Raw genomic sequence first — 12,099 nt, 5'->3', positions numbered from 1 at the left:
TATCTAATCTTAATATTTATTTTTAATAAAGGCAGAGATTTATGTTTCATTTATAAAGATTATGTTTTGTTTTTATTTTCCATTACGTTACGTTGTCATTGTCAATCGAATATGTTGTATACCCTATTTGCTTTCCAAGGTAAAAAAATATTCGTGTGTTTAACTTATCATGTATCACCTTATAATGTGTATTACAGCGTATAATTTGCTGTTTTTTTTATATATATAAAATCTCTATATATAAAAGAAATCGTTATATATAAAGTGCCCCGTAGCAACCCTCTCAGTTGCCTAGTGACTTTGATGATTTTATAGTCAGCGCGTGGCGGGCCCACATGTATTAACTTATATGCAATATAAACGTGCGGTAACAAGAATAGCCTGTTAATTTTAAGTTTTCTTTCAGATGAACCCGAACTGCTTTCCCGTTCCTGCGCGCAGTTCCATGAATAGCAAAATGGCCTTTGTTGCTCTCCGACTCTCGTAACAGTGTGGTTAGCAGCCGTCGGATCAGACTGATGTAGAAGGGCATTCTTTCCGGAATCATCCTAAATAAACGCTTTAATCACTTGTTAATTTATGCCACATTGAAAATAGTCATTGTTAGATCGATTAATTTTAAAACGAACAAACTGCGTGGGTGATGCAGTCGTCGATACATTGATTTATAAGCTGGTGGTTGCTTGATCTAACATTTATTCGGCTGAAAAGTAACGTTTACAAAAAGTATCTATGCTGTCTATTAGCTCTGCTTCGTTCAGCAAAAAAGATGACCCATATTGACAAGGTCGCAGACTAGCATAAGCTTTTGATTGATTTTGGAAAAAGTATCCAGTCAATACAATGTTTTCGTTGTTACAGTTTGGGTCTCAATATTTAGTTGACATCTACGTTCTGCCATGTCAGGTTGATATATAGATTGATCAAGTAAGAACTTGTTAGCAAAAGTTGTGTATAATATTGCTATCGATTTGGTTGAGTGAATTATTTTTATGAATTTTACCGATATCTTGTGGTCCTAGAGGTTCCAGAATGATTTTTTTGTGCTATAGATATAGCGATTTTACGTGTAGAATTCATCCAAGTTCAGTGACACTTTTAAACAGCTCCTGAAATAATCGCTACCGTAATTCGCTAGAGTACAATATACTAAAAACTTTTTGCTTGAAGTCCAAGCATGCGATTACAAAATGGCTCTTTCTTTATAATCGAGCTTAGTAGAACCGTTTACACTTCTTTGGATTAGCGCTGGGTTTTTTTTACTGTTAGTGTTTTCCATTATTGCAGTGAGCAAAGTAATCAGAGGCCATTGACAATGCTAGGCAAGATTAATTTTTAGCAAAATGTACAGTGCAACATAAGAACCGTTTACCCGCTAGCCATTCTGTTTAAAAAAATCCAGTTCCGAATCTGCTTTAATCTTGATTTCCCTGTTATAACTCTTTCAGATTTCACCAGTGCTTCAAGCAACTTACTACGATGCGCGAAGTGCGACTTCGTAGCCCATAATCATGCTGCATTTGTCTACCACGCACAAGTCCATGCATCTGAACAGTGCAAGCCTTTCGGTAAGATTCCAGCATATATATATATATATATATATTAAAGCTTGATGATAACGATAGAAATAGGTCTTTGAGCTACTGTTGTAATATTTAGTTTGTGTTCTTTATGCGTAGAAATTCCATGTCAATCCGTCACGATGAAAATCGCAACTTTATTCTTACTATGTGTCCCTGCAACGAGTCTGACATTTTCTCTCAAAATAATATCTCAACTTCAATAGGCAGGTCAATCATTCACATAATGCGTACTTTCTTTTCTATCATGCACTTCCGTCTATCTTTGCGGATTGGTTTATTCGACCGTTACCGCACCTACTGACGCTGCTGATACTACCGAAGGCTGTAATTACTGTGACTACCAGACATCTCATTCTTCCGACCTCGGACGTCACATCCGGTATACGCACCAGAGCGTTCTAAAGACCTATTCGTGCGATATGTGTCCCTTCACGGCAGAGCGGGTCGCTCATCTTCAGAAACACTACAAAACTGATCACAATGTCACCATATGACAGAATGTGCTACGCGCGGTACGTTACAGGCGAATTGTGACTAAACAAGCCAACCAGACGGAAGAAGCAGTCAAGAAAATGAAATAGAAAATATCAAGGCTTAGAAGAAAAGAAGTTCTGTAAAGGAAACGCCGAAGCATGGAAGTAGGACATCTATATATATATATATATATATATATACTTGTACTGTATTACGGTTATGATCGTGATTGTGAAGTGGATCCACAGGGCTTTCAAGTGCTGCTGGATTGTAATTTTTTTACTGCAAGGGTAAAACAGTTATTTTGATTCACCACCGATAACGAAATGTGTAATAAGTATCAACCAACATATAGCGGAAACGTTATATTCTCTTTCACAAATGTTTTACGTTGATTCTTCGTATGTGTTCTGCTCATGCTGATCGGTGATCTTCAGCGTGGTCTACTTCAAACCTTTATTAGCCTTGAAACTTACTGAATTATTAACCGGTCTGTGGCTTTAAAAAAATATTTAATGATTTAAAACGAATAGTACAAATCGCTGTTCCGGTTTTACACATGCAATGATCTGCATTCAGTCATTACTTCACTTAAAAGCTAGGAAATGATCGCTTATCATTCGTGATTGTAGTTGATAACATCCCACAACAACAACGAGCTTTCTCTACCACCCTTTCAAAACCTTTTCCGCAAAACTGCAGGCGATGTTGTTCGACAAAGAGCATCAATGTGTAGTGATGTGGAAATACTAATTCCACGCATTATATTCATCGTATTTGAATTGTATATGATGTTTCGAACAATGCATGCTACCTTATGGTTCGAACCTTGGCTTTGTTAAGCAAGTCATCTACAACACAAAAGCCTATCTAGATTTTTGCCTAATTCAACGTGTTATCACAGCTAAATGGCTTTCTTCCTGAGATATACCGCTGTTTTTTAGACACTGCGTGAATAAGCAGTTCTTGCAAACCAGCCTAAGCCATTAGCATTATATACAAACAAATGTGTGATTTTTTTATTTAACTGCAAAGGAACTTAGAAAGACGTCTACCATAAGTAAACATTTATGTTCATATTGTTTGTGAGTACCAATGCGCAATCAAGCTGTTTTCTAGATTTCCTTTGCCTAACGTGCTAAAAAACAATTTAAATTAACCGTTTACAGTAATGTTAAAAAACATGAGTATCTAGGACTTGGTTCTTGTTCGAAGTCAGCTACGCAGTGCCTCTAACACTTACTTACATTCGTGTCGCGTGCGAATAACAAAAAACATTAATTTTATCTCACCAGTATAGAAAGCATACCAAGCAAGAGAAGTTAACCACATAAACTATCTATAACATAGAGTAGCATGAATGTGCGTTTAGACAAGATTATTTACGCGTTATTTTCTAAGATTGTTTGTAAAATGAATTAACCATTAGATCGTATGTCAGTGCCATGCTATTACGCAGAAGGAGATATTGGATAGGTTGCCAATCTATTGATATCTCCCTTTGGCACTGGTGGGAAACTTGGTCCACATTAAATCCTAACTGTTCCGGCCTAACGTGGCCCGGATATTCCGTAGACACACTCCTCGATATACATCCAAACCAAGTGCTTATATTAACACGTTCGTTAGATTGGCAAAGTTTTTAATCAAATTATTTATTTCAAATGTATTATCGAAGCTTCACCACTTTCAACTGTTGGATCGTAAACATATGATTAGGCTGATTAATGAATCTACAAAAGTTCCTAATCGAGCGCAAAACTGTTACTTTATCATATACCACGCTATTGTTGAGTCCAGTGCGTGTAATGTTTACAGCGTCGTACCGTAATTTATCCAGTAGGATTCGTAATTGTGCATTATATATATACATTTATACATATACACATATGCATGCGTATAAAGTAGAATATGTCACTTCGAAAGTAATCTTCAGTTCAATCTATCGTGAGATCTATTTACTTTCAGCAAATCCTAGCTGACGAGAATAAATTATTTATTCGAGAAAAATATCATTCGACAATGCGATTTCTTCCCTGGTATTATCGCATATGCATTTGTAGAATACAAATATGAAAAACATTTCAATTTAACTTTATTGATCTGAAATAGTAGCTGAACTTCATAGGTCAAGATACGTCTGGTCCGAAAAAGGCTGCCGCAGAGCTTAACTTTATAATAATAGCTTGATGTATTTATTTCCAAATAGAAAGTATGCTATAGAAGCGTCTTCCTACAGTGCCAAAATGCTTGCTTAAGCGTCCTAGCAGTAACTTTCAAATAAGCAAAACAAAGACGTGACTATTTATCGCATTATAAAATGTATCCTTGCCATATCTTTGTTGTGCGCACTGTTTGTCGGTGATAATCGATCATCAAGGTAAAATACATGAGGCTACCCAGCCATTACCATACCGCTACGGCCACACTTGTCGGAATATCGATTCCACGAATATTAAACTCGATGTAACTTTTCTGTGGGAAAATCTTAAGTCCACAGAGTAAATGCAGCTCCTTCAAAAATCATACGGGAAGTCCTGGCCGTGCGTTAAAGTGCGTATTGTGGATTTCGACGGTAATTACATTTATTTTATATCATATGGTGAAATATAGAAGGAGTTCAAACATGGCCAAATGCAGGATAATTCGATTTTCGCACTCAGTCACCGCAGACCAATCTTGATGTTTAGAGACGCCTGTTCCTATGAATCCTCAAAACGAATAAACGGAATACTGAATAAGGGTTAGGGAGAAAGTAAAACTTTAAACCATCGTATAGACTAATGAGGTGCGTTTGGAAAATATATATACAGGATTATATATAACGAGCTCAGTAATAATAATGCTGTAAATAGTGTATCTACGTTCGGTGTATGAGCCATCGTTTTCAGCAGAACAAACAAACGTATTGACGTCTCTACGGGTACTAAAGATCATTTGGTTCTCAGAACCGATTTGCCAAGTGAGTAATGTTAGTTAACGATAATGATCTATTAACAGCGAAAATATATTCATTAAAGATGTTTTTCACAAACACTAGATAATGCAATATCATATTTCCAATAACAGTGATGACTTTTTCTTCTGTTATTGTCGACTTGTGTTCTTTCGCCTTATTTTTGTGTTATTTCTTTATGATATCATGTTAAAGACGTGTTAAAAACAAAATGATTTGTTTTTATTGAATCAAAGAATTTTGATTATTTGCTCTATCAATTTAATACTTTCCTGCCAAAGATTGAAAAAAAACTCATAGGAACTTTGGTTCTATAGTACCATGCTTTTTCTTATTGTTTTTTTGCCAAATAACAATTCAAAGTCCAAATTTACTTCAACCGGTACTTCATCTCTTACTTACAAAGCAAAGCATTATAGTATTGAAACAGTACGTTTTGATGTGAGGCCGTTAGATATGCACTTAATTTCTACTTTTTCGTATCTTTCATGTAATCTAATCAGTCGGTGTTTTATATTAATAACTGTTTTTTTAACAAATAAAACTACCTAGAGAATTGTGCTTTTATTTTTTAGCTTATCTACAGACGTTCGTCTTTCTTCATAAAACGTGCTTCGACTTATTATGTTATAGTATTTACATGTTCCATAGCGTTTATATCGGTGGATGAGCCTGTGGGCATGATAATTAGGGCAGGTGTGCTCACGTGAACAATGTGTAATAGCATGACACAAAACCCGATTGCCCAGAATTAAATAATGCGGATAAAGGAAGATGCATTACAAATCATATTTAGATATATGTGTATCTTCATATACCACTAAATAAAAAACAAAGTCTACCTGACGATTTGGTTGTATACATATATTACTGTAGTTTTTTTTATTCTTTTAGCTTTTAAGTGTTGGGGATCTGATGTTCATTCGATGGAGGACCTTGCTCAAAGTGAATTGTGCGCGCCGCGCTTTCGGGAATCAGAAGATCACATCAAGTTACACAAATCATTAGCAGAAAAATCCAAAAATGGCTCGCAATACCAAGTCACAAGGATTATCTGAATCCTTTACTAGTGTGTGATCAACGTCTGCTCCGTGAAGTTACGACACAAACTAGGACAACGAAGTCGTATTCTGAAAACCATGCTATTACATTTCGGACAAAGTAAATCGTCTGTCAGGCGAATACCGAGAACTAGAGGTGGGCCGGCACATAAAGTGCGATACCACTGAAGGAGAAAAATTGAGACATAACGATGTATTCTTCGAAACAAATCATCATGCGATTTCGTTATTTTGTACAGTTTCATATTTTTTCTTTGTTTTTTTTTTTTTAATAATATTCGTTGCATGCATCGTAGGGTCAGAACTATTATTAGGAGCTCATGATTGGCCAGCAAAAAAAACTATTTATGGAATGCAGTGAGTGGCGCGCAAAACCCACGAAGCATTGGTTGATTTCCAACTGCTAGATCACGTCTAGGAATTTATTATTGTACTAAATATATAATTGTATTCAGTTGTAACTAGGTAGTGTGCATTATATAGTATGGATCCTATCTAACTAAGTGGATCTGCGCGTTTGCATCACTTTTAAACGATAAATAAACCCAAGAGCTAAATACAAACACAATTTATCAACGGCAGATTACCACTATCAGCGTGTATGTTAAACTTAAAAAATTAAGGAACTGAAAATTTAGCCTTACACGAAACATTATTTCTTAAACCTTTTTTATAAGAAATTTTACTCTAGATACTTTCTTAGAGTGTTGCTCCATAACGCCGTAAATTTGTCAGTTCTCTGATCAATAACAACATGACTGCTTCGAGTCATCCGCTCATACCGTAATAGATAATTTGCTAAAAATTAACATTGTTAATGTTCAACAAGCGGCCTCATTGTCAGATAAACATTACATACATAGGCAACAGGACAGATCAGATGATTGCACTCGGGAACTCGCCAAAAATTGGTGAAGTTAGCAGCACCCATATATATATAGATAAATCTCTAAAAATGTCCTGCGGGCTGTATAAATTCAAGCAAAATGCTCTTGTCGATTCTGCTGCCGTTTTAGTTAACGACGCCCAGATGGTCAAACGTCTCGCCCAGCAGCTCAAGTACAAAGCCCATCGGAGTCCGAACTGCGCCTAGTCTTTCCACCTGATTAAAGACCTGCGAGGAGTCGTGAAAAAGTTGTTATTCTTAGGTAGTAGATATGCCATAACGTGGAAAATGCATTATTTTTTGTTAAAATTTTGCCTGTTTTTATGAAGTGTTATTATTATTCATAAAAGCAGGCGTCTCCTTCTTCTAAGGGATTCTGAGATTCTAAGAGAACATTATAAATAGCAAAAAAATAAACGGTTAACGATGTGGACCCTTTTTTACTATAAAAACTTCGAAGGAATCAGTCGAATCAACAAAACACGGATAGATAGAATAATGTGCCGCTATCGATGCATTATTATTTATGCCACCGTTTATTGTTATGCTACATGATATTTCTTGTGAACAGATTGAATTGGGCACACTAAAACCCAACATTGTCACCACTCGGGTTTCCTATAGCCGAAACGTTATGGAAAACAACTGCGATACTGCTTAGGAATAAAGATTCTTTTAGCTAGGTCCGATAATGGCAGCTTCAAATACGGGAAAAGTTTCTCTAACCTTAGACTTGAGACTGCGTAGTCGCAAAGACGCATGGATGAATACGATTAAAACTGGCAAGGCAATACCGAACAGAAACACTAGAACGGACCCCACTAGTGCGACCACCATGTAACCACCACTGAGCATTATCACAAGACAAATGCCCGGGCGTTGGCGCTTCAGTCTGGCAAAAGCTGCCTGATGCCTGTCTAAATAGTCCTGTAACGCCAAAGTCGCCAGCGTAGCGATCATACCAACGAGGAGCTACAAAAAAAGCCAAACAATTACTTATTGATGCTATATCTATAGTGGTACAACACTTACCGAAATACATATATAGTATCTACAACTTCAGATACGTGCGATAAAAATTTTGGTTTAAAAAATTTAGTTGGGTGATAAATGGTATATGTACTCATTATTGTTGGTTGGTCGGCGTGTTGATAAGAGGCCGAACTAGACATTAGGAGACAGCCGGGATATAGAGTTTTAGAGATCACGTGCCGTGAAACAAGTACAGCTCTTGACAGTTTTCCAGTTTAAGACTATTACGGCTTATAGCATTACGTTTTCGATCGACTGCACTAACCTGACCAGGGTAGAAGAAGCCAACCAGGAGAAAAACGATTCCAATTACCGCAAAATAGTTGGTCTGATAGTAAATAAGATTGTTGAGTACTCTGAAAAAAATAATCTTGGTTAATGTATTCAGCAAGTGCGAATAGCAATTCTTATTTAAACAAGATTAACTCCATTGTATATATTACTAAAATTGTATAAATGATCATTATTCTTAAATCGAATAAACGTTATCTTCAGCGTCCAACCTATTACGTCTGTATACCGTTAGGCTATGTTACGATATTAGGGCGTCTACGGACTGACGCAATTTTATAACCAAGCAGTCTCATCTGATAATCAATCAACAGTCTATTTTTATATAAGTCAATCCCTTTGTGCTTATTCCAGTTCCCAAAGTTCCTGTTCACCTACCTGTTGGCCCACTTGTCTAGATCTTGTACATTTGGGATCTGAAATCGTGCCCCGGCTCCCAAGAAGTCATCGATGGGCCGAAACGGTGGTGTAGTAAACGAATCAGTCATGTTTATACTCTCGCTGTGGTATCGCGCAGAATGTATAAAATATGAATAACCTTAAGCTCCACCTGTGAGAGAAGACCAAATGCATCGAATTGCATAAAATTGTGCATGAAGCATGTGTACCGTGACTACGTCATCGCGGTCGTAATTAATTGACTTTATCTTATTATCTTTAGAGCATGATAGCGCAGGCTATTATATTCAACTCATGGGTACTGGATTTTAACCGAATATGCGGTCGAATGTTTAAGGGCTAAAACTTGTTACACTCAATGTTATTTTTAGTTTTTTGCTCAAGCAGGGTTTACAAGCGTAAGCCACATAACCTTCACAGGAAATGCATATGATTTAGCGCTTCGTTTTTCCGTTTTATTAAAAATTAATTTTAAATATGAAATAAATATAAAATGAACCAATAAAAGTGTTAACGTCATTTAAATACTTCCGCCAGATTTGACATTTCCTCAAGGCGCCTAAATATGTAACTTGGTATTAGTGTTTTTGACCTCTATTTATTGCCAAATACCATATACGGGTCGACTGCAGTTATAGCACACATGACACCAATATATTTATTTACAGTATTGTTATATAAAAATTGTACTTTTATTATAAACGAAGGTTCAAGACGGCTTTTGGATTTTGAAGACATCGCCTGATATACATATACCACAGCGCTAGCGCAAATCTGCCAAAAAAACATCTGGCTACTTACGCAAACCTTCACTTCATATGATACCGCTTTGGGTCGTATTTTTTTTTCTTTTGTTGGATTGTATGACACACTCTCGCCGAAACTACACGTATGAAGAAAGAAATTATATAACAAAAGATGCGTTTTATGTCCCTGCCTATATAGGTGCGACCGAAGTCAAGAGCGTGTTCATGCACAATATAAATAATTACAATTACACAAGAATAAATAGCAAATGTTATACTGCAACGATTTTAAATGTTGTCTCAGCTAGACATGTTTCGCATAATTCTGTTGCCGGTAACAACCTTGTTCCATTTGAAATTCTGTTGCTGTTACAGCTGTTATTCGTCGTCATTTCTTCCAGTCAGATCAAAGAAACCTATAGTATCCACTAATGACTATTGCTCTTACTTCATAATGAATGCTCCGCTGTTTTTCCCACGTATGTGTCAGAGCCATATTGTTGCGCCGTCTTTGCGCCTGTACAAAACGTTTTGTCGATGACGTATCTTCCTCTGATGAAATTGGCATATTATCAGTCAACGCACACTGCTTCACCACACCCAAGGAAACGTGGGCCACAGTAAAACAAATGGCTTATACTAAGGCGAAATATGCACTACTATTTTACAACAGAATGATAGTAAAATCATTTACGAATTATGATGATTGCAGTTTTGCTTTCCTAGCAATATAGTGCTGTGGTACATTTTCTTGAGGCCAAACTTTGAGCTGATGCCATTTTGCACTTGAATGAAAACCTAATTCTCAATGTTCATAATCCCTCGGGACACATGCAGGCCAAAACGCTAACGAACGGTACATCAGCAGATGTGTATGGAATATAGCATAAAAAACTCCGCTTTGGTTATGTTAGAGATCACTTCCGTGACGCATATAACACAAGTTAAAATCATTCGACCAATCGACTTCAGTTCTCCTGGTAGGAGGCCGAACTATCTGATAAAGTTAAAGGCAGATCGTAAAATATATACTACGTACATCGAATACTTCTCTGAGTATTATATGTAATAGAGCGAATTAAATTAACATGGCCTTCAACTTGCCCATATTACTCATAAAGTTAGCCCACACTGTTTCTCATTGCAAGTTACTATTAACGTAAAATAAAGTAGCCTATAATAATGTAAGCTTTAATATCTTTACCAGCCACATCAACACACCACGGAATCGCTGTTTTTGCCATCTCGCCGCACAGTCCCTAATAACTACACAGAGCTTCATCGTTTTTCATATTATCATAGTTAACAACGCCCTTACTATTAAGTTGGGGTCGGTAGCTACACAACAAGTCGACTATGGAACAGATATCCAAGTGTCAAATAAAATGCTTTTATCGACTCATTCTCTTCGTTCTATTTAATGCCCAATTTTGAATGTACTTTAACAAGAGACAATTAGTGCCACACCTTCAAAACTCTGCTGTTTAAAACTACAGGAAAAGCTGATCTGTTGCTGATATTCGTCTAAGTACGAAATGAGCTGTAAAAAAATTTTTGCTTATCATATTCGACGCACAACTCACCTACTGTGATCACCGCGCCCAGCTGTTGTGCTAAGACAAACTCGCAGGAACAGCACCCGATAGCGAAGGGGCACGGTGTTGCCAGAATGAACGCATGTTTTAGTGAAAGCTGTTACTACAATTTCTGCGTTAAGAAAACGGAGAGAGAAAAAGAGATGGAGAGGACGAAAATAGTACCAAACGATCATAATGACGACGTGCGCGACATCGCGCAGACTTTAATGGATTATCAACAGAGAAAAACTTTAAATTTCTCAAAAAAAAATGTAGGGCGGGTAGTTTAGAAGTTAGTTTGCATTGATGGAGCACAGGCGTGTTCTGCTAAACAAAACCGTGTACAGTATACAACTATGCTTGCCCAGTATGTAGAGCTTCGAAAGAGTTCGAGGACCGGCCACTGTTATACATCTATTAGGTACAGAGCAGTCGAAGGGCACCTTCCTGCTTCGAACTTGATTATTAGTGATTATTAATTATTTTAACGTCCAACTAGCTGCAATGGTCAGTTCCTAGAAAATTTAATCTAAAAATGTTCATGTATGCCATTTGCAAACAGGGTACTGGGACCAGACAGGCCGCGGTTGCGAGATTGGTAGGGTGCCGGACTGTAAATCATGAAGATTCAGGTTTCAACCTCAGTCGAGACCCAGTGTCCTATTTAAATTAGTGAATCCTTAATGTCAGATCATCACACGAGATTTTTGTCAACGTAAAGACCGCTATTTGCCATATATTCAAAACTCATTCTTACTGTACGGCATCATTTCCCGTAATAATATTTGTAATATATATAATATAATGTAATAGATATTTTGAAAGTTTTTCCTTCTTTGAAAATCTGCACTTTCTATAAGCATTGACGTTTTATGTACCTAAAATAGAATGTCCGGACGATCCAGTCCAAGTCATGTTATGGGAAAATTGTTAATCGTTTAATGAAGCTTGTTCTATCTTGAATGACTGTTTTGATCAAGTCCTTTTAGCAAGAGTTATAGAATTGTCGAATTAACTGTAGGATTTAGGGCTATAGGGTCAAGTTCGTTTCACTTTGAAAAATGTCAGTTTGATGCCCTAGACTTCGCACACTT

General features: G+C 36.8%; 1 protein-coding gene and 1 long non-coding RNA gene across 3 annotated transcripts; one reads left to right on the top strand and one right to left on the bottom strand.

Annotated features, from left to right (window-relative positions):
• The first annotated feature begins 46 nt into the window (after positions 1–46).
• LOC111264262 (uncharacterized) lies at positions 47–4,080 on the top strand. The gene is made up of 2 exons (XR_002682782.2): positions 47–1,568; positions 1,905–4,080. It is a non-coding gene; the product is annotated as an uncharacterized LOC111264262 (long non-coding RNA).
• Positions 4,081–5,317: 1,237 nt separating this feature from the next.
• LOC111264261 (PRA1 family protein 2) lies at positions 5,318–11,097 on the bottom strand. 2 transcript variants are annotated; one of them, XM_022839979.2, is made up of 5 exons: positions 11,012–11,097; positions 8,662–8,833; positions 8,258–8,348; positions 7,687–7,932; positions 5,318–7,188 (listed from the first exon to the last, which is right to left on the bottom strand). In XM_022839979.2, the coding sequence occupies exons 2-5, from the start codon at positions 8,769–8,771 to the stop codon at positions 7,087–7,089; spliced, it is 549 nt and encodes a 182-aa protein (XP_022695714.1). In that variant the 5' UTR covers positions 8,772–8,833; positions 11,012–11,097; the 3' UTR covers positions 5,318–7,086. The 2 variants fall into 2 exon arrangements, with proteins under 2 accessions (XP_022695714.1, XP_022695715.1); XM_022839980.2 differs by lacking the exon at positions 11,012–11,097 and adding an exon at positions 10,896–11,007.
• Between the last annotated feature and the right edge of the window lie 1,002 nt (positions 11,098–12,099).

This window comes from Varroa jacobsoni, unplaced genomic scaffold (genome assembly GCF_002532875.2).
Source record: "Varroa jacobsoni isolate VJ856 unplaced genomic scaffold, vjacob_1.0 scaffold_841, whole genome shotgun sequence".
Taxonomy (NCBI): domain Eukaryota; kingdom Metazoa; phylum Arthropoda; class Arachnida; order Mesostigmata; family Varroidae; genus Varroa; species Varroa jacobsoni.
The sequence above is the reverse complement of the archived record's forward strand: the minus strand, read 5'-3'. Positions and strand labels throughout refer to the sequence as shown.